At 44.9% G+C, this 26,888-nt stretch overlaps 1 protein-coding gene across 1 annotated transcript in view; it reads right to left on the bottom strand.

Moving 5' to 3' along the window:
- ANKK1 (ankyrin repeat and kinase domain containing 1) overlaps positions 1-26,888 on the bottom strand; it is a 47,107-nt gene extending 20,219 nt beyond the window's left edge. Inside the window, exons 1-3 of the mRNA XM_030221912.1 lie at positions 26,651-26,888; positions 13,117-13,411; positions 7,855-8,006 (exon numbers count right to left, since the gene is read on the bottom strand). Of these exons, the coding sequence (XP_030077772.1) occupies positions 7,855-8,006; positions 13,117-13,411; positions 26,651-26,838 (635 nt within the window). The 5' untranslated portion in view covers positions 26,839-26,888. The remainder of the gene's footprint in view (positions 1-7,854; positions 8,007-13,116; positions 13,412-26,650) is intronic.

The raw sequence follows: 26,888 nt of genomic DNA, 5'->3' as shown, positions 1-26,888 counted from the left end.
ACACACTCTGTACCTCAGACCAGTTGCCTTGAATTTAGTCATCCATCTTTTATCCCAACTGACTCTGCACCATCCATCTTGTCCCCAGCTATATAACTGCATTTGGCCCCTCAGCTACATAATAAGCTGTACTGTAGAAAGTATTAGTATCATATCTATTTTATTTGAATATTCTAACACATGCTTATTAGATGTTTCATTGGCATTAAGTTGAAAATATCACCAAAATTACAAGAGTAAAGAACAAAATTTAACACTAAGAAAATCCAAAAAGTATTTTGTTCTGAACATTGAAGGAAACGACTGCTGTCTGAGTATCAGTTTTAAACAAATTGTAAACCCCCCACTATGATGTCATAAGTGCGCTCACTTGAAGGGACAGGCTCTGGAAAATGTCACAGTGCTTCCCCACAGAAATAATAGTCAGAGCATTTGCCAAATCAAGGAAACTGTTACAAATCAAAATTTATTTAAAAAACTAACATAAATTATTCTAACATTCTAATTTTCAAGTACAGCTTTTCACTTTAGTATTGCTCTGCCCTGGCCCAATGTCCATGTAAAAATGCCACCAATACTGACATTTGCATTTAAAAATGAAACTGAGTGTGCACACACAAAATATATATATATATATATATATATTAAAAACAACTTCACCAGCTCCGTCGCTTTCTTGCGGTGGGTACCTTAGGTTCTCAGCACCCTCCTTGGATCTTTAGTGTGTCTTCAGAACCTACTAACCTTCTCAAAGAAATCAAAGAAGGAAAACCCTGACTCCCTGTGTGTGCAGCTGAATCAGTGTCTTCTTTGGCAGAAAAGCTGTGTATACTAACTAATTCTGAAAACAAAATACAATTATTTGTCCCTGTGCTAATATCCCAAAAAAACCCATAAAATTTTTTAATGCATGCTAAACAGTTCACTTTCAACAATGCTCCACACAACAATGCAGCACACAAACCTTTTTCACTTAAGAAACCATAAATTCTACTAAATAGCATGGTTCAGGTTTTGTCAGTCTCTAAGCAGCTTCCAAGCTGCCTCTTTAGTTTCAATGCAGCACTGAAGGTTCTATGCTGCTTCCAGGACTGCAGACCCCCAACATTCTAAAGCTGCCTCAAGCTTTAGGTCACTTCAGCTTTAGTGCAGCACTGGGCATTCTAAACTGTTTTTCAGCTCTGCTTTTCCCTTTCTCCCAAGAAACTCAGGAAAGTTATCAGAAAATCACTTTTTTTTTAAACACAGTTTTCCCTAAAGTAACTCTTCCTTGAATCAGGTCTTTAAAAGGCTCTCTTTTCTCTAAAACCAACCTCTCAAAACACCAGCTTCTTTTAAAAATGAAATCATGAAATTAATGACTTTCTTTAATAATCCCCTGTCATATCCTTCAAGAGAATGTTGTTTCTCTGAAATCCCAAGCTCTTCAAACTCTTTTCAGAGCTCTGACATCAACTGAAATAAATTTCTAGTTCACAACGTTTTTCTCACTCCTACAAACACTTTCTCACTGGAACAATACCCTTGGAGGGGCATAATCGAACGCGAATGCCTATTTCCATGGGCGTCTATGTCCGAAAACGAGTACATGAAGAGGTGGGACAGACCGTATTTTCGAAAAAATGGACGTTTTTCAGATGGGCGTTTGTTTTTTTTTAGCAATAATGGAAACTAAAAACGCCCAGCTCAAAAATGTCCTAATCCGAGCCATTTGGTCGTGAGAGGGGCCACGATTCGTAGTGCACTCACCCCCCTGACATGCCAGGACACCAACTGGGCACCCTAGAGGGCAGTGCGGTGGACTTCAGACAACGCTCCCACATGCATAGCTCCCTTACCACGGGTGCTGAGCAACCAACCCCCCTCAACCAAAACCCACTACCCACAAATGTACAACACTACCATAGCTCTTAGGGGTGAAGGGGGCAGTGGCGTTCCTGGGGGGGCTGGCACCCGGGGCGGATCGCCGACGTGCCCCCCCCCGGGTGCAGCGCCCCCTCCTGATGCAGCGAAGGACCCCCCCCCCCCCCCCCCCCGCCGGGTGCACGCCGCTGGGGGGGTGCCGCGCGTGCCTGTCCTCCGTTGTTCCATGCTTCTTCTCTGCCCCGGAACAGGAAGTAACCTGTTCCGGGGCAGAGAAGAAGCATGGAACAATGGAGGACAGGCGCGTGCAGCACCCCCCCAGCGGCATGCACCCGGGGCGGACCGCACCCACCGCCCCCCCCTAGGAATGCCACTGGAAGGGGGCACCTACATGTGGGTACAGTGGGTTTTGGAGGCCTCCCATTTACCAGCACAAGTGTTACAGGTAGGGGGGGGATGGGCCTGGGTCCACCTGACTGAAGTGCACGGCGGTACCCACTAAAAGTGCTCCAGGGACCTGCATACACGCAGGCCTCTAGGACTTGTTGCTGCTATATAACATTGGCACACCAGTTGACACCTGAAGACTAATCTCTCCGAAAACGTCCTTTATTGGAATAAGCACGCTTACTCACAGTTAACTGCAGATCAGAGGTTGTGCCCCACTGGCAACGAGTCTCCCTGGTACTGAGATGAGCAGTAAGTCAGAGCTGGCAGAATGGTGTACAATGCCCTCTTTCAGCCACATTCAATGTAAGAACTAAGTTCTGTAACGTGGGTAACACATGAAAGGGATCTAAAACTGGCTTACAAAAATGGCCACTACCTCATGGACTACCGGAAACAAAACAGGGCACACTCTGACCCAGTAAGCAGGGGGAAAAGCACCATGGGAGTAGAGCCTACCAACTACCAACATCGTGAGCATTTGCCACAAGCTAGTGGAATCACGGAGCCCAATACCCTACACCCACCACAATGCATTGCTGATGTGACTTTGCAGTGTGCATAACAGAAAAGGTGTCACACTCACCCGAGAGCCACATCAGAACCAGGGAAAGGCTGTCACAGGATAGAACACATCCTGCTGTCATAGAGGTGGGTACGGCATTTGAGGCTGGCATACAGGCTGGCAAAAAAGGTTTTTAGTTTTATTGTTTTAGTGTGGGAGGGGGTTGGTGACCACTGGGGGAGTCCGGGGAGGTCATCCCCGATTCCCTCCAGTGGTCATCTGGTCAGTTGGGGCACTTTTTTGGGACTTGTTCGTGAAAAAAAAAAGGGTCCAAAAAAAGTGACCCAAAATCGCGGTAAAAACGCCTTTTTTTCCGATTATCAGCTATAGACGCCCATCTCTCCTTGGCTGATAACCACGCCCCAGTTCCGTCTTCACCACGCCTCCAACACGACCCCATCAACTTTACCCGTTTCCGCGACGGATTGCAGTTGGAAACGCCCAAAATCGGCTTTCGATTATACCGATTTGGGCGCCCACGGGAGAAAGACGCCCATCTCCCGATTTGGGTCGCAATATAGGCGTTTTTCTCTTTCGATTATAAGCTGCTTAGTCTCCCAGACTACTAAAAATCCTGAAATTAGAAATCCTGAAATTAGAGACCTATAACCTTTTTTCCTCTTAATTTAACCTAAAACTCAGACTGCAGCCACACTTGCCTCTGTCTCTCTTCAGGTTTTCAACTGACTCATACAACTGAACTTTTCTGATGACATCACTCATTCTACCAGGCTCATGCATGTGATAGTTCTAAACCCTGCACATGCCACAACTTCAAACATTGCAGAAATAAACTCTATCTCCTCTTAAAGACACAGTTTCCTAGTCCTTTCTCCAAACCACAGCAGTCACTCTGCATAGCAGTATTTATTTATTTATTTATTCTATTTTTCCTCATTTACAAAATGAAACCTCAACTGCCATAGAAGGTCTATATAGATGACCATTCACAATGGCTCTAATCACTGATTTCCAATTAAAGCACCAAAAAAGCAACAGAGGAAACAACTCCCCAATCTGACAAAAAAACACTGTAGCTAAAAAAGATGCTGCTATACTCTCAAAATACTGCAGTCATTTCATTATCATTGTTCATTTTAGCTGAGAAATATAAATATACTAGGAAAAAAGGCTTGTTTCTGACACAAATGAAACGGGCACTAGCAAGGGTTTCCTCGGAGTGTGTATGTTTGAGAGAGTGTGTGTGAGAGTGACTGTGTGTGAGAGAGAGAGAGAGAGAGAGAGTGAATGTGCGAGTGTGTGTGTGTGTGACAGAGAGACAGTGAGACTGGGTGTGAGTGTATCTGTGAGAGAGATAGTGTGTGTGTGTCAGGGCCCCCCTCCCTCCCAGTTCCAGGGTCGCCCCTCCTCCCTCCCTCCCAGTTCCAGGGTTTTTCTCCCCCTCCCTCCCTCCCTCCCAGGGTCCTCCTCCCCTCCCTCCCTCCCTCCCTCCCAGGGCCGTCGTCCCCCTCCCTCCCTCGTACTCCTTTCAACTTGTAGCAAGCACGAACTATTTTATCATCTTGTAGTTCGTATCCATCCTGCCGCTAGTCGATTCCCCCTCCTTCCATTGCTTCCCAAAGAATCGCATGGAAGGATGCGGGTGAGCGCGTGGCGAGGTGGAGCTTGGGCGGAGAAGCGTGTGTGGAAGAAGGAGAAAGGAGTAGGTGGAGAAGAGGGGGAAGTAATGCGGCTGCAGCAGCGATTGATGTTCGGAGGCTGTTACTTTTTGGTGTTTTGGACGGACGGCGCCACGCTCTCCAGCAGTAGCAGCTTCAGCTGTGGCTGCTAGAAAAGGCGGGGCACAAGGGAGGGGGCAGGGCATGGTCAAGCTCCTGTAGCGGAGCGGAAAGCAGCAGGAAAAGAAATCATATTTTGTCTTTGTTCTAGTTCTGTTTCAGAGAAATTGATTTCACAGCATATAGCACTCGAGGGTGGGGCGATTACGAACCCTCGTGTGGTTGGTCACTGCTGCTGGTGACGAACCCAGAAGTACATGATGTCAATTCAGGAGATGGCTACAGAGAGCACAAATGCTTCAAGGCTTCACTTTCTCAGCTTCAGAACGTTGGAGGTGCGTTTTATTATATAGGATAGAACCTCACTGTGCACATCAAAAAAACCCAAATCAGTTAGCTTAAAATGAAGTGCTTCGCATAAACATTCTAAAATTTCAGCTCAATTAGTCCCGTTCTATTCAATAACAAAATGCTGTAGCACAGGGTCCAATATCCTTGACAAAGGTCCCCCTTGTTTCATTTTCTTCTTCAGAAGGAATAGCACACAAATAATCAGCCTTGCTTCAAGATGGCGATTACCGGCTTAAGAATGCTCTCATAAAGCGGACTTCCTCCTTTCTAACGTCAACATTACAGGCAACATTGATTCCTTAAAGAGACATCCTTTAAAAGAAAGTTACCCACGCTAAAGGTCCATTAAGGCCTAGGGGTGCTACAGTTTGCAAATGAAAAATTCACTTTTGTTCTCTTTGATGCAATTTACGTGACATGTCCCCTCTCCTACCATTATCCCTAATCTGATCAATTGTAAAACAACGTAATTGCTCAATGGTGTAATTCTTGACAATATTTCACTAAAGGTACTTCCAATGTACCTGCTCTGATATTATGTTTGTGTTCAAGCAACCTGGTTTTAAGCATCCTTTTTGGTTTGACCGATATATTGCAATCCATGGGGGCAAATGATCATATAGATCACTGCTTTAGAAGAGCAAGATGTAGAGCATTAAGGGGCATGTTTACTGAGGTGCGTTAGCGTTTCTAACGCACCCTTAAATTTAAGGCACAATAAACACTAATGCGCCTATACATTTCTATGGGCGCATTAGCATTTAACGCCCGCAAACCATTTACGTGTGTTGAAAACGCTAACGCACCGTTAGCGTGCCTTAGTAAACATTTTCATTCTATCCATCCCACAACATTGATGACTCCTAGGTAACATCACAGATTGTACATTTACCACATTTAACATGTCCAAAATTAGTGTTCTGTTTCACGGTCCATACATCCGAATGACATAAAAGATCTGATAAATTGGTGCCCCTGAAATACGATATTAAACATTCTGTCTGTGAGAACACCTCATGAACTGATAAATATAGGTTCTATATATTTAAAATTTTCAGCTATAATGAACAATGATAGTGAAATGACTGCAGTATTTTGAGAGCTTCTCTGTTTGCAACAGTGTTGTTTCTCCGATTGCAGAGTTGTTTTCACTGTTGCTTTTTTGATGCTTTAATTGGAAACCAGTGATTAGAGTCATTGTGAATGGTCATCTATGTAGACCTTCTATGGCAGTTGAGATTTCGTTTGTTTAAAATTGATACTCAGATGGCAGTCGTTCCTTCAATGTTGAGAACAAAATACTTTTTGGATTTTCTTATTGGCATTATGTTGACATTGTATTATATTTATGTTATTTGAATGTTCTTCCATGCTGTCTCTTATAGTATTGTATTGACATCTTATCATATTTCTGTTATATGATTGTTCTGCAGTGCTGTTAAATGTTTCTGTCTCTGATACTGTTTCATGTTTTTTTTTGTTACATTTGTACCCTGTGCTTTCCCACTCATGGCAGGCTCAATGCAGCTTACATGGGGCAATAGAGGGTTAAGTGACTTGCCCAAGTCACAAGGAGCTAGTTGCTTGTGCCTGAAGTGGGAATCAAACTCAGTTCCTCAGGACCAAAGTCCACCACCCTAACCACTAGGCCAATCCTCTTGTCAGTTCCAAGTTTACCTCATTAGGGGTCCTTTGACACTAATGATTAGCATGCACTAAATGATAAGACACCCATTATAATCCTATGGGTGTCTTATTTATTTATTTATTTATTTGTTTGTTTGTTTGTTTGTTTATTTATTGGGATTTATTAACCGCCTTTATGAAGAGATTCAACAGATTCACCCAAGGCAGTGCATAGCAGTTACTTATCATTTAGCGAGAACTAATCATCAGTGCATGCTAAATTTGTTAGCATACCTAATTAAAAGTACCCGTTGTATTTATATTTATATTTGGTCATTTTATTATTGCTATTCTGTTAACAAAACTGAATGTTTTATGTTAAACTATGCCTGCTGTACACCGCCTTGGATGAATCTCTTTATAAAGGCGGTTAATAAATCCTAATAAATAAATAAAACAAACATTCCATATAGATAGATAGCTGTCCACATAGGATTTGATCATGCTTTGCAATTATAAAATTAAATTACTCAAAAAGTATGCATGCAGACACACCCTGAAATAGAAAGTCTTCCAGTGCTAATTCCTGATCTACAATCGCTATATAGAAGTTTCCAGGAATGAAGGAACAATCATTTTTATAATTAAGTATCCAATTATATTTAGGCACAATGACACACAGGGTGATATTGAATCAACTAGAATCACATCAAGAGTGAGTGGCAGAGCCAGGATTAGAACCAGGGCACAGGGAGATGGTTGTTCAGCTAAAAGCCAGAAATAATACTATCCACAGTCATATGCAATATTACCAGAGATCATTCTAACTACTATAAATTGTTCTTCCATGATTTTTCTTGTGCCCTTCCAGTCTTTGCCTCCTGATTTTAGTTTTAACTAATAAACACTGATAAAACACCCCCAAAACAAAATAAATTGAAATAGGTGCTTATTGGGTAAACACTGGAAAATCCCCATTGCCCCTAGTATTCTCAAACCCCTCCCTCAGCTTGTCGTGTATCCGCCACTCAGGTTTTGAGCCTTTTCTGCTCTGACAACTCCTAAGTGACACGAATATACATATTTGATTCCACTAGAAAGATACCCAGCAGTACTTGTGGTATGAAAACAATGATAAAATTGTTTTGGTTTTTTTGGTACCATCAAAGAACCCCTGATTAGCTAGAAAGTAAACACCTAAATTTACAACTTAAAAACACCTAAGAACTCAAAGCCAAGCCCTAATCATAATATATCCTTTACCTATACACATCATGTTTTGTACTGGGAACCCTGGTGTTTTGCAGGAACATTTCAGGGGGAATGTAGCTCAAGGTGCCCCTTATGGCCGATCGTTCAATATATTCCATTCGGGTGGAATGCTCCATCCATTTGGACAGTCCAAAGTCAGAAATCTGAAACAGGGTCAAAAGAGAGCACAGATTAAGTTACCGTACTTCTTAAAATAATTCCGTTTTTGCAAAGCCGGCCACTTTGCCACATCATTGTACTGGCTGCAATGAGGAAAAGAAGCAAGTTCAAAAAAACTTAAAAATTAAAAGTTCCCTGGCACATGAAACATCTACTTGACCAAACCCATTTCTGCATTATAGTACAGGCTATGGTTCTTATAGGACTTGACTACTGCAATACAGTTTATTTAGGACTACCAAACAAATCACTGAAACGTCTGCAAATAGTTGAAAATGCAGCAGCTAAATTGATAGGAGGAGGTCGCTGGTCTGATCATGCTACACCATTTCTCATCAAGCAACACTGGCTACCTATTAAAGCAAGAATAGTATTCAAGCTACCAACAATGATCTTTAAAGTTATGGCCTCACACCATCCTACATTCGGCATCTTGTCCAACTACATCAACCCAAAAGAACCCTAAGGTCTATAAAGGAAATCAAACTGTTTTACCAGCTGCAAAGGACTTAAATATACAGCTGTGTTCTTTCTATGATACTTTGTAACCCGTACTATGTAAGACGCACTGAACCTGCTATCGAGAGGTAAAGAGCGGGGTATAAATGTAACAAATAAATAAATAAGTACATAAGCACCGCCATACTGGGAAAGACCAAGGGTCCATCAAGCCCAGCATCCTGTCTCCGACAGCGGCCAACCTATGCATCCAGCTTCTCCTTTATAAGCACGCAACTATGGAACGCACTACCAAACGCCTTGAAAACAACTCACAACCTATCAAACTTTTGGAAATCACTAAAAACTAATTTATTCAAAAAGGCATACCCTAATGACCCAACTTAAATGCCTCGATCCTGCAACACAACAAAACTAATACCCGTTCAGGTCACACCTCAACCCTTCCTCCATATTCCCTGATGTGTCTATCATACACAAACTTTCTACAATGTCACTCTGTATCTGTTATACCGTAACTGGCGATTGCCATCACGGTTACTATGTAAGCCACATTGAGCCTGCAAATAGGTGGGAAAATGTGGGATACAAATGCAATAAATAAATAAAATAAATAAATAAACTTCACAAGAATGCTGAAGAAAGAAAACTCACAACATGACAATTACAGGCAAAGGAACGGAACTGTGGAACTTACTGCTGCGAGACGTAAGATTAATAACTACCTATCAGCATTTCAGACGCTCAGTTAAAACTTGGCTATTCCAGAAACACTTTGGCTCAACCTCAGGAAAACTAGCCCTACATCTACACAAGGTATGGAAGATGAAAAATGAAGCCACCTGCTACACCTAGCAGAACACTCATACAGAACCTAAATTTGTCCCGATAAAAATGGTGAAGGGTCTACACTATAGACCACGAATTCCAAAGACTATCAAGTTTCATATTAAATATGATCTTACATAAACAATTATGCTCAACCGTGTTTAGCTAGTTAATGTACTATTGTTTACTGTAAATTAAACAGTTCCATTGTAAGTTAGTACTAATTAATGTTAGCTAATCTTTTGATAAAATACTGTTAAATGCAAACTGCTTAGAACTTGTTGGTAAAGCGGTTTATAAATGCCAAATTAAATTAAATAAAAAAAGGTTTGGTGACCTGGCATTTATGGGCACAGTAGTCAATATAATTCAATGCTGCTGCTTCATTTTCTTTCTACTCTGCTTCTCTTCCTCTGCAAGCCCTTATGCCTAAGCCTCTTCTGGGACATCCGCTGTGCTTTGCCAAAAAAAACATTTTACAGCCATGTACCCCAGCACTGTAGCTAAGAATTTTAGCATTTCAGTCTGGCAATCATTTGATAATTTAGAATCGTATTCTTCTTCTGTCTTTTTTTTTTCCAGAATGGGTTTTGTATTGCTTTTGATCCTAGAAAGCTCAGGCAGGTGAAACAACACTAACAACATCACATGAACTGGGGCTCATCCCACAACAGACACCATTTTGGATTAAAAAAAAAAAAAAAAGATTTTCAACATCAAATCCACAGCACAGTAGGAGAAGAGAAAAAGAAATTCAGGAGCAGCACCTTCTTCCACTGCCACAGTCAGCCCAGTCTCATAGGTATCATTTTTCCCTCAGAGAAGGTCACTATAACACTGTACTAGGGCGTCATAATTCATTTCCCCACAGAGCCAGACACCGGAACACTGCATCCAGGGAGCCATTTTGCCAAGAGTCATTCCGTGTAAGGCAACTAGTCACCAGAACGGCACCCAAGTATACGCACCATTTTTTATGTTATGCTATATCATCCAGCTTATAATCGAACGAGAATAACGCCCAAGTTCCGACCTAAATCGGGAGATGGGCGTTCTTCTCACAAAAACAAATAAAGCGGTATAATCGAAAGCCGAACTTTGGACGCTTTCAACTGCACTCCGTCGCGGATGCGGACAAAGTTGACGGGGGCGTATCGAAGGCGTGTCGAAGGCGGAACTGGGGCGTGGTTATCGGGCGAACAGAGATGGGCGCCCTTCGCCGATAATGGAACAGTTTTGAGCTAGAATTTAGGACACTTTTCCTGGACCCTGTTTTTTGACGAATAAGGCCCCCAAAAGTGCCCTAAATGACCAGATGACCCCCAGAGGGAGTCGGGGATGACCTCCCCTGACTCCCCCAGTGGTCACTAACCCCCTCCCACCACAACAAATGATGTTTCACAACTTTTTACTTTCACCCTCAAATGTCATACCCTCCTCCCAAGCAGCAGTATGCAGGTCCCTGGAGCAGTTGTTAGGGGGTGCAGTGGACGTCAGGCAGGTGGACCCAGGCCCATCCCCCCCCCTACCTGTTACAATTGTGCTGCTTAATGCTACTAGTCGTCCAACCCCCCCAAACCCACTGTACCCACATGTAGGTGCCCCCCTTCACCTCTTAGGGCTATAGTAATGATGTAGACTTGTGGGCAGTGGGTTTTGAGGGGGATTTGGGGGGCTCAACACCCAAGGGAAGGGTGCTATGCACCTGGGAGCTCTTTTACCTTTTATTTGGTTTTTGTAAAAGTGCCCCCTAGGGTGCCCGGTTGGTGTCCTGGCATGTGAGGGGGACCAGTGCACTACGAATCCTGGCCCCTCCCACGAACAAATGCCTTGGATTTATTCGTTTTTGAGCTGGGCGATTTCATATTCCATTATCGCTGAAAAGCAAAAACGCCCAGCTCACACCTTGACGAATAAAACATGGGCGTCTTTTTCTTTTAAAAAATACGATCCGCCCCGCCCCTTCACGGACCCGTTCTCGGAGATAAACGCCCATGGAGATAGGCGTTTCTGTTCCATTATGCCCCTCTATGTCTTCTATTCTGTCACTACCCTGAGTTCAGGGTGGATTACATCATCAAGAAGCTGAACCATTACGACCAGTAATTACATCACATAATTACACAATAGAACAGCTACACTAAGGTACAATAAGATAGAAAATACATAGTAATCAAATTAATTAAGATTCAATTTCGAGAGACCAAATTTGTGAAAAAACAAAGCCTTCAGATTTTTCCTGAAACCAGTGGCATATCTTGCTTGTTCGCTACCCGGGGTGGGTAGCCACTCTGTCCCCCCCCCCCCCCGATGCATCACCCCCTCAAGGCATGTCACCCCCCACCCCGAAGTGCATCACCCCACCACCTTTCTTCCTAGCAAGAGGGTGCGCAGAGCAGGTGCACAGCTGTTGGCTCTGCTGGTCCCCTACCCCCAGAACTGGAAATAACATCAGAGGGGTCAGGGGACCGACAGAGCCAACAGTCATGAGTCTTCTCCACGCACCCCCTTGCTGCCTGCACCTGGGGTGGACCAGGCCTATCACCCCGCCCTTGGTATGCTACTGCCTGAAACTTAATGTGTGCATGCCCTGAGAAATAGAGGTAATGAAAACGGTAACGGAATTCAAACATGCGTGGGATAAACATAAAGGAATCCTGTGCAGAAGAAAGGGATCCTCAGGAGCTTAGCCTAGAATGGGTGGCAGAGCTGGTGGTTGGGAGGTGGAGCTAGTGTGGGCAGACATATACGGTCTGTGCTGGAGCTGGTGGTTGGGAGGGGGGACTAGTGCTGGGCAGACTTATACGGTCTGTGCCGGGGCTGGTGGTTGGGCGGCGGGGATAGTGCTGGGCAGACTTATACGGTCTGTGCCAGAGCTGGTGGTTGGGAGGCGGGGATAGTGCTGGGCAGACTTATATGGTCTGTGCCAGAGCCGGTGGTGGGTGGCAGGGATAGTGCTGGGCAGACTTATACGGTCTGTGCCAGAGCTGGTGGTTGGGAGGCAGGGTTGGTGGTTGGGAGGCGGGGATAGGGCTGGCCAGACTTATACGGTCTGTGCACTGAAGAGGACAGTACAAATAAAAAAAGTAGCACATATGAATTTATCTTCTTGGGCAGACTGGATGGACCGTGCAGGTCTTTTTCTGCCGTCATCTACTATGTTACTATGTAATTCCAAATTTCTGCCATTTAGTATTGTAATCATGCCGACTGAGGGCACCTAAATGTATGGTGTGCTGATCAGGACCCCCGAGAGGGGGGCGGAGAGGGCAAAATTCCCCGGGCCCAGCCTCCAAGGGGGGCACTTCTGCTTCCGGGTCTGTTCTCCCCTGCTCCTGCATGCCACCCAGGATCCAGATGATTGCATTAGTGCGATATCGCATTAATGCAATCATCCAGGTCCTGACTCCCAGCACGGACAGGAGCAGGAGAGAACAGACTGTTGGGGGAAACGGGAAAGGCACGCGGGAAGCGGTTTGCTGGCGTGGGCTCCCCCCCCCCCCCCCCCCCAGAGGCAAAGACAAAAAGTGTGGGAGTGGTGGTGTGAGTGGGGGCAGGCGATGGTGCGAGTTGGGGGGGGTGGCCTGCAGCAGTTCAGTTTTGCCCCAGGCCCGGCCATGTCTCTTGGCGGCCCTGGTGCTGATATAAGGTTACACTACTATTATATAATGGATTCTGAGTACCCAGAAAGAAGGTAGAGCTCACTTATGGGATTACCCCCACCTCCACCCCGACCCAGCTGGCTCCTTTTGCTGCAGGGTGCAAGTCCAGGATTATTCAGGTGTCTCTACTCCCCTAATGCCTCACCTTTACATGCAAGTGATCATCGAGCAGAATATTCCCAGGTTTTAAGTCCAAGTGGAGTAAAGGAGGCTTCATACAGTGCAGGAAATTCATACCCAAGGAAATCTCGTGGATAATCCGAAATTTCAGCTGCCAGCTAATACTGTGAGTATGCAACAACTTCTCCAAAGATCCGTTTTCCATGTATTCCATGACAATGCCCAAGTGGTTATCACAAATGCCGTAGATGGGAACAATGTACCGGAACTTAATTTTCTCCATTTTGGCAGCTTCATCAATAAGACTTTTGGCACTCGAGCTAAAAGAAACAAGAAATAATGAAAACACATCAAAGCCCTGACCAATTAGGCCCTGTCCAATTAGGTGCCGTCCAATTAGATTTTTTTTTTTTAGACCCTTTAGTTTCTTCCCGGTCCTTTGAGCCTCAGATTTATTTGGAAGCTTAAGCCTTATTTTTACAACTTCCTCAGGTTTATTTCCCCTCTTTTCTATCCACTCCCTCTAGGCCAAGGGTGCTCAATGCCATTCCTCGAGAGCCACAACCCAGTCAGGCTTTCAAGATTTCCACAATGAATATGCATAAGATCTATTTGCATACAATGGAGGAAGTGCATGCAAATAGATCTCATGCATATTCATTAGTGAAATCCGGAAAACCATACTGGGTTGCAACCCTCGAGGACCAACATTGAGCACCCTTGCTCTAGGCACACTATCCTGCTTATAATCGAAAGAGAAAAACGTCTATATTGCGACCCAAATCGGAAGATGGGCGTCTTTCTCCCGTGAGCGCCCAAATCGGTATAATCTAAAGCCGATTTTGGGCGTTTCCAACTGCAATCCGTCGTGGAAACGGGTAAAGTTGACGGGGGCATGTCGGAGGCATGGTGAAGATGGAACTGGGGCGTGGTTATCGGCCGAGGAGAGATGGGCGTCTTTAGCTGATAATCGAAAAAAAGGCGTTTTTACCGCGATTTTGTGTCACTTTTTTTTGGACCCTTTTTTTTCACGAACAAGTCCCCAAAAAGTGCCCCAACTGCCCAGATGACCACCGGAGGGAATCGGGGATGACCTCCCCGGACTCCCCCAATGGTCACTAACCCCCTTCCACCAAAAAAAAACCCCACTTTAATAACATTTTTTCCAGACTCTATGCCAGCCTCAAATGCTGTACCCATTTCTATGACAGCAGAATGTGTTCTATCCTGTGACAGCCTTTCCCTGGTTCTGATGTGGCTCTCGGGTGAGTGTGACACCTTTTCTGTTAAGCGCACTGCAGAGTCACATCAGCAATGCATTGTGGTGGGTGTAGGGTATTGGGCTCCGTGATTCCACTAACTTGTGGTAAATGCTCACAATGTTGGTAGTTGGTAGGCTCTACTCCCATGGTGCTTTTCCCCCTGCTTACTGGGTCAGAGTGTGCCCTGTTTTGTTTCCGGTAGTCTATGAGGTAGTGGCCATTTTTGTAAGCCAGTTTTAGATTCCTTTCACGTGTTAGCCACATTACAGAACTTAGTTCTTACCTTGAATGTGGCTGAAAGAGGGCATATACAGCATTCTGCCAGCTCTGACCTACTGCTAATCTCAGTACCAGGGAGACTCGTTGCCAGTGGGGCACAACCTCTGATCTGCAGTTAACTGTGAGTAAGCGTGCTTATTCCAATAAAGGACGTTTTCGGAGAGATTAGTCTTCAGGTGTCAACTGGTGTGCCAATGTTATATAGCAGCAACAAGTCCTAGAGGCCTGCATGTATGCAGGTCCCTGGAGCACTTTTAGTGGGTACGGAGTGCACTTCAGCCAGGTGGACCCAGGCCCATCCCCCCTACCTGTAACACTTGTGCTGGTAAATGGGAGGTCTCCAAAACCCACTGTACCCACATGTAGGTGCCCCCTTCACCCCTAAGAGCTATGGTAGTGTTGTACATTTGTGGGTAGTGGGTTTTAGGTGAGGGGGGTTGGGTGCTCAGCATCCGTGGTAAGGGGGCTATGCATGTGGGAGTGTTGTCTGAAGTCCACCGCACTGCCCTCTAGGGTGCCCAGTTGGTGTCCTGGCATGTCAGGGGGGCGAGTGTACTATGAATCGTGGCCCTTCCCACGGCCAAATGGCTCAGATTAGGACGTTTTTGAGCTAGGCGCTTTTAGTTTCCATTATCGCTAAAAAAAAAAACAAATGCCCAGCTGAAAAAATGTCTATTTTTTTTAAATACGATCTGTCCCGCCTCTTCACGTACCCGTTTTCGGACATAGACGCCCATGGAGATAGGCATTCACGTTCGATTATGCCCCTCCATGTCTTCTCATCAATGATCCTAGGCAGTGCTTTTTTTGTGCCGGTACGCGATGGTGGGGGGGGTAATTTTCAAATGGCCCATCTAGGTGCTACATTCACAGTAAGCAGTACATAAGCAGAGGTGCTGTGTGAGCTGAGGTGGCCATGGGGACAGATGATGGCATGGTGGCCTTTCTGTGGAGCATGTACACAATTACTGGGAGGTAGTGGTGTTTCTTGGTTGACTGCCACCCGGGGTGTATCGCTGCTGCGCACCCCCCCCCCCCCCCCAGGTGCAGTACAACACCCCCCGGGTGCAGCATCCTGTGGACCAGAAGCTCTGTCTTTGGCACACTAAAGTTAGACTCCCTGACAAGAAATATGATTGGCCACACTGAGGAATGTTCCTCCACATGCAGGAGGTATATATGCATGTTTTGCACATAGAGAGAACATGCTGCTGATGCGGTGAATGTTTTCTCAATGCGTGGACCAGTACCGCCGTTGCACGTATTTCTGATAGGCAGAGATGTTTATCTCAAAGTGTCTATGCTGTTTGCAGTGGAGGAGTGGCCTAGTGGATAGAGCACTGGTCTTGAAATCCAGAGGTGGCTGGTTCAAATCCTGCTGCTGCTCCTTGTGATCTTGGTCAAGTCACTTAACCCTCTATTACCTCAGGTACAAACTTAGATTGTGAGCCCTCCTGGGACAGAGAAATATCCAGTGTACCTGAATGTAACTCACCTTGAGCTACAACTGAAAAAGGTGTGAGCAAAATCCAAATAAATAAATCCTCTTTCTGGACTTTGGGCCCTGTTTACTAAGGCACATTAGTGTCTTTAATGCACATTAACCATGTACACACCTACAGTATCCCTATAGACACCTACACAGTTAGTGTACACATGCGTTAAAAATGCTAACGTGCCTTAGTAAACAGGGCCCTTTGTGTATATTTTTGAATATCAAAACATGTTTATAGACTTGCATTTTTTAACATTTTCTGGTAAAAGGGGTTTTTTTTGTCCCTCATTGTGTGTTAATTTTGCCAGTTAATGTGTAGTAACTGCAAAACTTTAACACACTTTAGTAAATAGGGGCCATAGACTGAAAATCTAATCTACGTGTTTTCACAGTCCACTCAAAATGCCGTCCCTAGAGAATTTCTCCCTTCAGTCTATCTAAACTTTGTAGGGCTTTAGAAAGTCATGTGCACATTTAGCCAGACTGAATGGCACCAGATTTCAAACAGCTAATTTGATATTCTATAGTCCCAATTCACAAATTTGGTTTCTTAAAAGGTTTATATTCCCAAGCTACACATGTTGTATCTGCCATTCAAAGAAAGTGGTCTTATTTCTCCAAAGAGAAACACGATTCCAGTTGCTACAACACACTGTTGCTCTCCACTTACCTAAGAAACAGTTTTGAAATATATGTGTGTTTCAGTTTCTGGAAGAATTTGCATATCAGCCGCCCCACAACCTTATCTCTCATTCATTCAGGGCATAGCTGGACTTGCTAGACTTGTTTCGGATTTGCCTAGCAGGTTCAGCAGAGATAGGATCATTTTCGGGAAATTCTGGCAAAGGGGCGTGGAGAGCATGAGTCAAGGCCTGGTAAGTGTAAGATGTGCTAAACGACATCCAACAAGTATCTGAAGCAAAAGTCAGAAGGAAGCAGAAGCCCGGGAAAACAACAGAAACTCCTTTAATGCCACTAGCAAAGCTTGGAAAATAAAAACAACAAGTGAAGGGAGGACCAATGAAATTATCATTTTGTATCATCTTTTTGTATCTGTGTTTTTATGTTTTATATTGTAGGATTATTTTTGACTCCCGAGGCAGGCGCCTTCTGCACCAAAATGCAGGACTGCGTTGACTCTACTTGATGTACTGTTAGAGTCCTTGTGTTAGACACTTGTGTAGGAATTTAATTGCCCCCACCCCCACCCCCCATGCATTTGTTTTTATTTTCCTTGTTGGTGTACTTGAGGTTATCTTCTTCTTTCTTTTTATAATGGCAAAGTCTGATCATCTGCTTTGCTTTTGATGAAGGTTTTAAAAAGTGGCATAAAAACAGAGAGGACACCTAAATGCCCTGCTGTATTTGATCTTAAAAGGGCATCATGATTTCCGGTTTTGTTATGTCAATTATTATTATTAATGGGTCAGATTAAGGGGCCCTTTTACTAAACAGCAGTAAAAATGGCCGTAGCATGTGGGAAAGACCCATGCAAGGGTGCTCTAAGGCCCTTTTTTACTGCTGGGATAATATGGCTAAATTTCCTATTTTCTGTATTAATGACCGTCCTACAGTGACTCCAGGACTGGTGCCATTGGCTGGTGCCGGATGCCTGGAGAAGTGCTTTCTCCCTGATGCTTCTGGAAGTAGCTCAGTGTCCACGCAAGCACGTCTCTAGCATGTCCCAGCCATACTCATGTCAGACACTGAAACTGACATTGTCTTGATGGGGCATTTAATCTCGCTGGACTGAGGCTTTGGCGCTTTTGCATCTTTGGCTGCCTATAGTCATTGCTTTGCTTTCTGTAGGCAAGTGTCTCAGGAACCCAGTCACACAGGCTGGAAGCTAAAAATTTCATCTCCCGGGTTTTCTGGTGGCCATATTTAGGAAAAACATCTGTTTGCATTACCCATGGCTATTACATCTGATCGAGAAGTGCAGTTTGTCTCCCAATTGTGGCAGGTCCTTAATCGAGCCTTAGGGGTAAAGTTATTTTTTCTTCGGGGTACCATCCTCAGATGAATAGACAGACTGAACGGACTAACTAAAGCTTGAAATGGTTCCTGACAATGTATGTTTCCACCCGCCAGGACGATTGGGCAGAACTATTACCATGGGCTGAGTTTTCTCGTAACAACGGACTTTGCAGTGCTAAAGAAGCATCCCCTTTCTGGATCGTTTATGGGCAACATCCCTGAATTCCCGTACCAGTACCAACAAAACTAGATGTTCCTGCTGTTAATAAGGCTCTTGCTTCCTTTACACAGATCTGGACTGCTCAGAACATCCTGCAGTAGACGGATCTTCATACTTCATGCTCGGGGAGCGGCAGCTGACGTCCTTGCTCCTGAGGCAATACAAGGGGAAGGGGGCCGCTTTGGCAGTGGATTTCTTCAACTGGTGGGGCTCAGGGCTGCCGAGAGACTGGGCCAGGCCTGGGACAAGGCCGCCCCCGGGCCACCCCATCCGAGGTCACCGGGCCCCCCTCCACCCGCCACCGGGCCCTCTCTCCACCCCCGGGCCCTCTGCACTGACCTTAAGCGCCTCACCTTCGAAAGCACAGCAACAAGCAGCGGCAGACCACTCCTTCCTTCCGTATCCCACCCTCGTGGAAGTTACATCAGGCGAGGGCGGGACATGGAAGGAAGGAGTGGTCTGCCGCTACTTGCTGCGCTTTCGAAGGTGAGGCGCTTAAGTTCAATGCCAAGGAGCGATGGAGGGCGGGCGAGCCGGTCCCCCCCCCGTAGGCCTGGGCCCGGGGAATTTTGTCCCCCCTGTCCCCCCCTCTCGGCGGCCCTGGTGGGGTAATTGTTCAATTAAAAGTTTTAATTCCGAGATTAATCGCGATTAAAAACTTTAATCAAGCTGCAGCCCTAGATAAAACAGCTACTGAAAGCAAATGCAACCTGTGTAAAGAAGCCAAAGAAAATGTGGACCATCTAATCACTGACTGCAAAAAGATTGCCCAGACAAACTACAAAGAAAGACACAACAAAGTAGCGGCAATGATACTCTGGAATATCTGCCTAAAGTATCATTTGCCTGGAACCACAAATTGGTGGAACCACAAAATTGAAACAGGGGTAGAAAATGAACAAGCAAAAATTCTCTGGGCCTTTCAGGATACATATTTATAAACAGTTATATAATCTCAATATGTTGTGGTTGAAAAGAAGCAGATAAGGATCATAGATGTGTCAATACCAGGAGGCAGCTGTGCTAAAGACAAACAGAGAAGATTACGAAATATCAAGATTTTTGAAGATTGAAACTCAGCGACACTGGTGAAAACATGCAGTTGTGGCTCCTGTAATAACTGGTGCTCTTGGAACAATATCAAAACATCCTAGAACAGCATCTGAACATACTGGGCACTGACAAAATTATCATCTGTCAATTACAGAAGTCTGTACTGCTTGGCACTGCCTACATCCTGTTCTGATACCCTGAATATCCTAGGTTCTTGGGAAGGATTGATAGCCACATTGGGCCAAGTCTCATAAAATTAAATGCAATATGAGTAGCAGAATCTAGAAACCTTTGCTCTGACTGGTGCTATTTCTGTATATGATATTACGAACCCCACAGCGGCAAAAACCGGAGGGTATGTATAGTACAAAATGGCTTAGTACTATAGAAATCTATATATTTATGTCTTTTGACATATATAGATAAATCTAGATATATGATATAGATATGCACTTTTATTTACCTGTTTGTTAGGATATATATATATATATATATATATATATATATATATATATATATATATATATATATATATATATATGTAAAACAAACACCTGAATACACTTTTCTTTAGAATAAGAAGCAAACTTTAGAACTTAGGTGTAGAGTTAATGGAAGCAAATTTCCAACTCTAGTTCAAAATATTTCTCTGTTTCCTATTGTTAGGGTTCAATGTAAGAGGTACCACACAGAATTAATGGGCCATACTTTCCAGAATGCACATCTAGGCATATGCACAGAACAAAACAAACAAACATAACCTGTTAGGATGCACTGGGACCCACTGACAGGTCCCAAAAACTTGGGATGGCTGATTCGCCAAACACAAAAGTTATTAGGGGAGAGGTTGGCAGGCACTCAGAAGCACACATACAGACATGGAAATAATAATGCCAAGAACAGCTTAAGAATATGGGAGGACTGGACTAATTTTGTGGCCGTATTTTCTATAATGAATCTACTAATAACAAGCTGTTTTTGACCACCATTATTACTTATCTTTTCAATAGGATTGTGAGAGGGGTTTATAGAACACTGCCCCTCGCCCTTAAAAATAGTCCCTCAGACAGCCTGAACCACCTTAAGAACACTAGCCCCATCAAAGGAGGAAGTGAGCCGGGAAGGGTGGCGTCAGAACCAAGAAGTATAAAAGACAGGGCCAGAGTGAGGTTAAGGAGGATCAGGGAAGGAAGAAATGAAGCCCCAGCATACACCACTACAACAGATGTTTAATGATTGTGACCTGGCTGAGGTAAGCCACTTTTGTTTCCTGTTTGAAACTTGTGTGAGCCTTGCTCTGAGGTCCAGCTGGAATCAGACCCTAGAACTCGGAGAAGAACCGAGAAGAACTTACAGTCTGTGATTGGGGCGTGGCAGCCCCACCAGCCAGCTTAACACTGTGCTTATTGAACTACAGAAGCATTTTTCCTTGTGTTCCTGGCCCTGTGATGTAACAGGCCACAGGATTCAATTAAATAAACACTTGTTTTTCATTTATATCCCTTTGTCCGGCTGTATTATTTCACAGGCCCACCCTCAAACCTTGCTTGGGGTGTCACAAGGACTATATAACACTAGTAAAAGAGGCCCGTTTCTGAGCAAACGAAACGGGCGCTAGCAAGGTTTTCGTCGCCAACACCCCCCCCCCCTTCCCTCCCTCCCTCCCTGGCCAACCCCTTCGTTGTTCTGCCATTGCTCCGCCCCCAATGTCATGACGTTTGACGCGAGGGCGGGGCCCGGAGCGATTTCCCACCCCCCCCCCCCCGTCTCCCTGCCAACCCCTTCGTTGTTCTGCCATAGCTCCGCCCTCGAGGGCGGGGCCCGGAGCAATTTTGGTGGCTTCACCACCACGAACCTTCAAACCTTTTTGAAGGAAGTCAGGGCTTGGCTTCACTGACGTCAGTGTCCTCAGAACGTTGAGGGTGAGTTTTATTATAGTAGATATGTAGTGCTAACTACTACAACAATTAATATTAATGGTCCCACTCATACTGTTAAAAGTAATTTTATCTTAGCAGGGACATTTTAATAGAATTGTCAGGCAATTTCCCATTAAAAAGATTGAAATTGCCATGCAAATTAACGTTCCCCACTCTTTCCAGATCCTTACTGACATCACATTGTAAAATTAAAATATCTCAATGCTCCCCTCTCTATCCCAGGTTTTACAATTTAGTATTGAAATGACTGGGCATTGTATACTGTAATAGATCATGTCTGGAAACATCTAGTTTCAGAAGTTTCTAGGTCACTGACAAGTAACTTCTCTGAATTAAGATCCCATGTTAACGGTATGCTAGGAGTATGGCATAACGATGATCTATGAAGATTTATTTTTATAGCACCATTGAACGTCTGCAGCATTGTATAAAGACGATAAGTATTCAAGTACAGTTCATCGCTTCCACAAACTGCTTATAATCAAAGCAAGAACCTGAGGCAAATGGAGGATACTTGCTTATGGTCACAAGGCACATCAGGGAGGAAAGCAACATTTCAGCCCTGGTTTCTATTGTGCTTAGCCCAGCGGTTTCCAAACTGTGCGCTGCAGCACCCTGGAGCGCCGCAGTGAATTCTCAGGGGTGCCGCAGGGGTGCTCCCTACTTTCTCCTCCCATAGGTCCAGCATCTGCCGCTTCCTGCTTCTTCCCACACTGCCACTGCAGTGCTTGCAGCTTACATTTTCGGGCCATCCGTGATTCACACAGGCACTGCGTGGACTTCCCTCTCCATGTCCAGCCCTCACAAAGGGAAGTTGCATCATAGAGGGCCAGACGCGGCAGACTGGGAAGGCCCTGGAGTGCCTGTGTGAATCACGGACACGGACGACCCGAAAATGTAAGCTGCAAGCACTGCAGCGGCGGCGGGGGAAAGAGAAGGAAGCGACAGCGATCCTAGACCTGCAGGATGGAAGGTAGCGAGCGATGCTGGATTTGAGGAAGACAGAGGGCTGCAGGGAAAGAGAAACCTATGTGGTCGGAAGGGGGAGGGGGGAAGTGTGGAGACCCATGTGGCCGGAGCGGTGTAGAGACCCATGTGGCTGGTGGGTGCTACGGAGACCCATGTGACCGGAGGGGTGAGGCGAACCGAAAAAGTTTGTGAACCCCTAGCTTAGCCCATTGTTCTAGCCACTATTCCATGCTTCTTAACTGTAGTAAAACATTATAGTATATCACGCCCTATGAATTAGCAGAGGGCCACAAGGGAATGCCATCTTATCTATAGAGTGGAGGAGTAGCCTAGTGGTTAGTGCAGTGGATTTTGATCCTGGGGAACTGGGTACGATTCCCACTGCAGCTCCTTGTGACTCTGGACAAGTCACTTAACCCTCCATTGCCCCAGGTACAAATAAGTACCTGTATATACCATGTAAACCACTTTGAAGGTAGTTGCAAAAACCACATGGACCAGAAAATCTGGCAACCAGCCCATGAGCTTCACTTCGGCTGCCTGCTCCGTGGCCCACTTGATTACAGCAGCCCTTGGGATTCTGTTTGTTTGATTCATTTCCAAATATTGATAGCCCGCCCATCCAGCACAAAAACCACTACTCTCAGCAGATTACAAAATATCAAAATGACAATTACCAAACACACATACTCCATCAAATAAAATTTTAAGCTTCTTCCTCAAGAGGAGGAAAATTGTCTCCTCTCTTAGACTATGTGGTAAACTGTTTTATAGTATGGGTCCAGCAACTCCAGCCACTGAAAAAGGCCATGTCCCTCATTACAACCAGTCTGGCTTCTGCTCTTGCAGGAAGTCTCCATAACTGTTTAATAGCTGACCAAAAAGCACAAGTTGATCTAATTCACTCAACTAGAAAGGCGCTTCCCCCTGAACAGCCCCAAACTTTATCATCAATACTTTAAACCAGGGGTACTCGCCCCCAGTCCTTAAGACACACCAAGTCAGTCTGGTTTTGAAGATACCTACACAATGAATATTGAATGCACTACCCATCTCCTGCGCTCTCCTCACTCTCACCACAAAGGATCCTCTGGCTTCATCCAAGGCTTTCTGAAATTCTGGTAGTGGTTTTGCTTCTACCACTTTCACTGGAAGGGAAATACCAAAGGCCAGATTCTGTAAAGGCGTCTAAAATCTAGAAGCGTCTGAAAAAAGCGCTTACGCTATTCTACAAGCCATGCCATTGATAGAATAGCACGTAGGGCTGGGGAATGCACCTACATTTAGGTGTGGCCATTTACGCCACTGAAAACCTGGTTTAAATACCCGCACTTAAATGTAGGCCCATTCTCTTTTCAGCTATGTGCATTAGAATTTACGTGTGTCTATTTTTAGAATACACCTAAAAAGAAAAGCGCATAAATTCCAATTAGTGCTGATAATTAGTTAACGGCCAACTATCATCACTAATTGGCTCATTACGCATTTAAGGTGTGCCCATAAATTGGATGCACACTCAATTTAATGTGCACAACTCACTACACCTTATGTAGGATTCGGGGACAAATGTGTAATACTCACAAGGCACTTTGATAGCAGCAGCTTTTCTTCCATACTTAGGAACTTCTAACTCATAAGAACTTTTTCCACAGTGGATCGGACCATAGGTCCATCTAGCCCAATATCCTGCTTCCAACAGTGGCTAGTCCAGGTCACACGTACCTGGCAGAATCCCAAAGGGTTGCAAGATTCCATTCTACCAACCCCGAGGGAGCAGTGGCTTTCTCCAGATCTATCTTAATAACAGTTTATCCAGGAAGTTTACATTTTTAAACTCGGCTCTGTAGTGTCATTATAAGGGTTACAACGGCTGGAGATAAAAGGCTTAGGGCCCCGTTTACTAAGCCATGCTAGAGGTGCGTTAATGCTTTTAGCGCGCGTTAATTGTGTAGGTGCCCACAATATTCCTATGGGCGCCTACACAGTTAGCGTGCGCTAATTTAGTGCAAGTGCTAAAAACGCTAGCGCACCTTAGTAAACAGAGACCTTACACAACAATGGGACGTAATTACATGGACAAGTTAAACAAGAGGAAATGAATGAATTATTCACCAAAATCATAGCCATATTCGTTTGAAAGTGATGATCTAACGTTGATATTGCGTGTCATTAATTTGCAACAAAGATTCTTTAAAGAATGTTCTGCCCTTTCTAGGAGACCGTGGCCCTTTCTTTACTCTCCAGCTGCTTATGATGTAATATCATTGAAGGGAAGTGATACTTAAAACTGGAACCTTAGCAGAAATAAAAGTTAAACCAAACCAAACTATTCTAAGGTGATACCTGTTTGTGAGGCTAACTTAGACTCCGATGCTCAAAACTCCAGAACTGTTCTGAATACCGGTGTAAAAATACCGCTGGAACAGCTCAGAACAACACTCTAATGCTCAACGCTAATGAGATGCAAATATAGGCGCACTCATAGCGTTCAGCATTAGGGAGTTCGGCAGGAGGAAGTGCTTTGGCGCAAAAGTGACTTACCCAAAAGTCACACACAGCATCAATACTATTGAACCCCACGCGTAAAGTCACACACAGCATCAATACTATTGAACCCACGCATAAAGTCACACACAGCATCAATACTATTGAACCCCACGCGTAAAGTCACACACAGCATCAATACTATTGAACCCATGCTTCCCAGGGATTCAGCCTCCCTCTCTCACCACAAGGCTACACTAAAATGGCTTTATAATCACCTTGGAGCTGTTTTACAGAGCGGCGGTAAGCCCAACATGGGCTTACTGCTCGCTCTTCCAGGACTACAGCTGGCCCAACATGACTGCCGGCTGTAGTCCCGCCCCAAGTGTGTACCATTTTTTGGGGGAAAAAGAACCCCCCCACCACGGAAATGGCTTGCATGGCAATAACCTGGCAGTAATCAGGCATCACCGCGTGCTGCCCAGTTACCACAGGGTTAGTGTGGGAGCCCTTATGTCACCTCAGTGGGTGGTGGTAAGGGCTCCCCACCATATGGCCATGCAATAAGAGTTCTCCTACCGTAAGGCCATGTGTGTCTGGGGTCATTTTACCCACTGCGGTAAAAAGAGCCCTGGCGCACCGGAAAAATGGCCCCTGTCACTAGCTCAGGGCCCTTTTTCCCCTGCAGCTTGGTAAAACGACCCATTCAAATATGTCAACACTGCAGAGGCATCAAAACAGTTTACAGAACATTAATGCCCGAAAAGGAAATCAGTGTGTGGTCTCCCAGCTCACATCTTTGGTTAATTCTTGGGATAGTGTAATTAAAATAATGAGTTGCAAAGAATCCCAGATTTCCTGCAGGAGTAATGAGGTTGCAAATGCCATAGGCTGCCTGGACCCAAAAGTTCTTTCAGCTAGAACTGTATTCCTGTGCATAATACCAGAAAATGAAATAGGTAATTAAAAAATTATAAAACAAAAGGGAAAAAGAGCTTAAGCGACAATGGTCGTGATCGGTACCGACTTTGGCATGAGTTTGCTGTCCCTTTGCCCATCATCCCAGCTCTGTAATTCGCAAACTTCTTAGAAAACGTTTCATCTAGAGATAGGGGCCAGCTTTTCCTGCTCAAAGGTGTTTCTTATGTGACAAGCTCAATTAAAGACAGAAGGGGGGGGGGGGGGGCTTCTGCTAAGCTACTGCTCGTTTCCACACCTTCTATGGCAGCTCTTGGAAATATCCGTATACGAACAGATAGGTTTGTAGCTCAGTCGCCCAGCGAATTATTTAAAAAGACATGATCCATTATAAATACGGCCATAGGAGCCGACTCTGTGGGTGTTTGAGCACCCCCAGTACTGAAAAGATTCATTGTATATGTCCAAGAAAGGATTGTTTCCACAGGGTTTAGCACCCCCCAATAATTTTGAAAAGTTGGCTTTTATAAATACGGCTAGCGCCCTTCCTGAAAAAGTATCGTTTCTCTCCCAGGCACCTGTCAACCCAATATGTAACACTATTCCAAACAGAAGTTTTGTAAGACGCTGCCAGTTTCAGTTTTCATAAAAAAAAGTTATTGGATTTTGGAAAGATCAGCATGCATACGTTGTACGACTAGCCAGGGTATCAGCAAACGCCTGAAAAGCTAAAATGACAACAAAACAAATCTCGCAGGATACACATTTATCACACAATAACATCCCACGCAGATGTGCAAATCTACTGCCAAACAGACGAATCCAAAAGCTGGGCTCCAGCTTTGGCTGCTGACAGAAGTTTTGTACCAGTTGCTTCTCCCGAAGAGGAGCAAAAGGATTCCAAGACACCCCGGTAAAGGAACGGCTCGGTCACAGCGATAGCGCTCGCCCGCCGGGGCTACCTGTGCAGGCTGGAGTCCATCAGTATGGACGGGCAGCACTTCACGGCGTACACCGTCCTCCACAGCTTGTGTTTCACCTTGAAAATGTGCCCAAAGCCCCCACTGCCGACCTTCTCCCAGTTGTCTTCGAAATCGTCCTTGCTGAAGACGATCAGGTTATCCAAATGTGGGTCCTGCTCGGAAGCCATGGCAGGAGGAGAGTAGCCAGGCCGCCCGGGCAGCTCATGCAAGGATTTTA

The sequence above is a fragment of the Microcaecilia unicolor genome, chromosome 12 (assembly GCF_901765095.1).
Source record: "Microcaecilia unicolor chromosome 12, aMicUni1.1, whole genome shotgun sequence".
NCBI classification, from domain to species: domain Eukaryota; kingdom Metazoa; phylum Chordata; class Amphibia; order Gymnophiona; family Siphonopidae; genus Microcaecilia; species Microcaecilia unicolor.
This window is presented reverse-complemented; position numbering and strand designations above follow the sequence as displayed.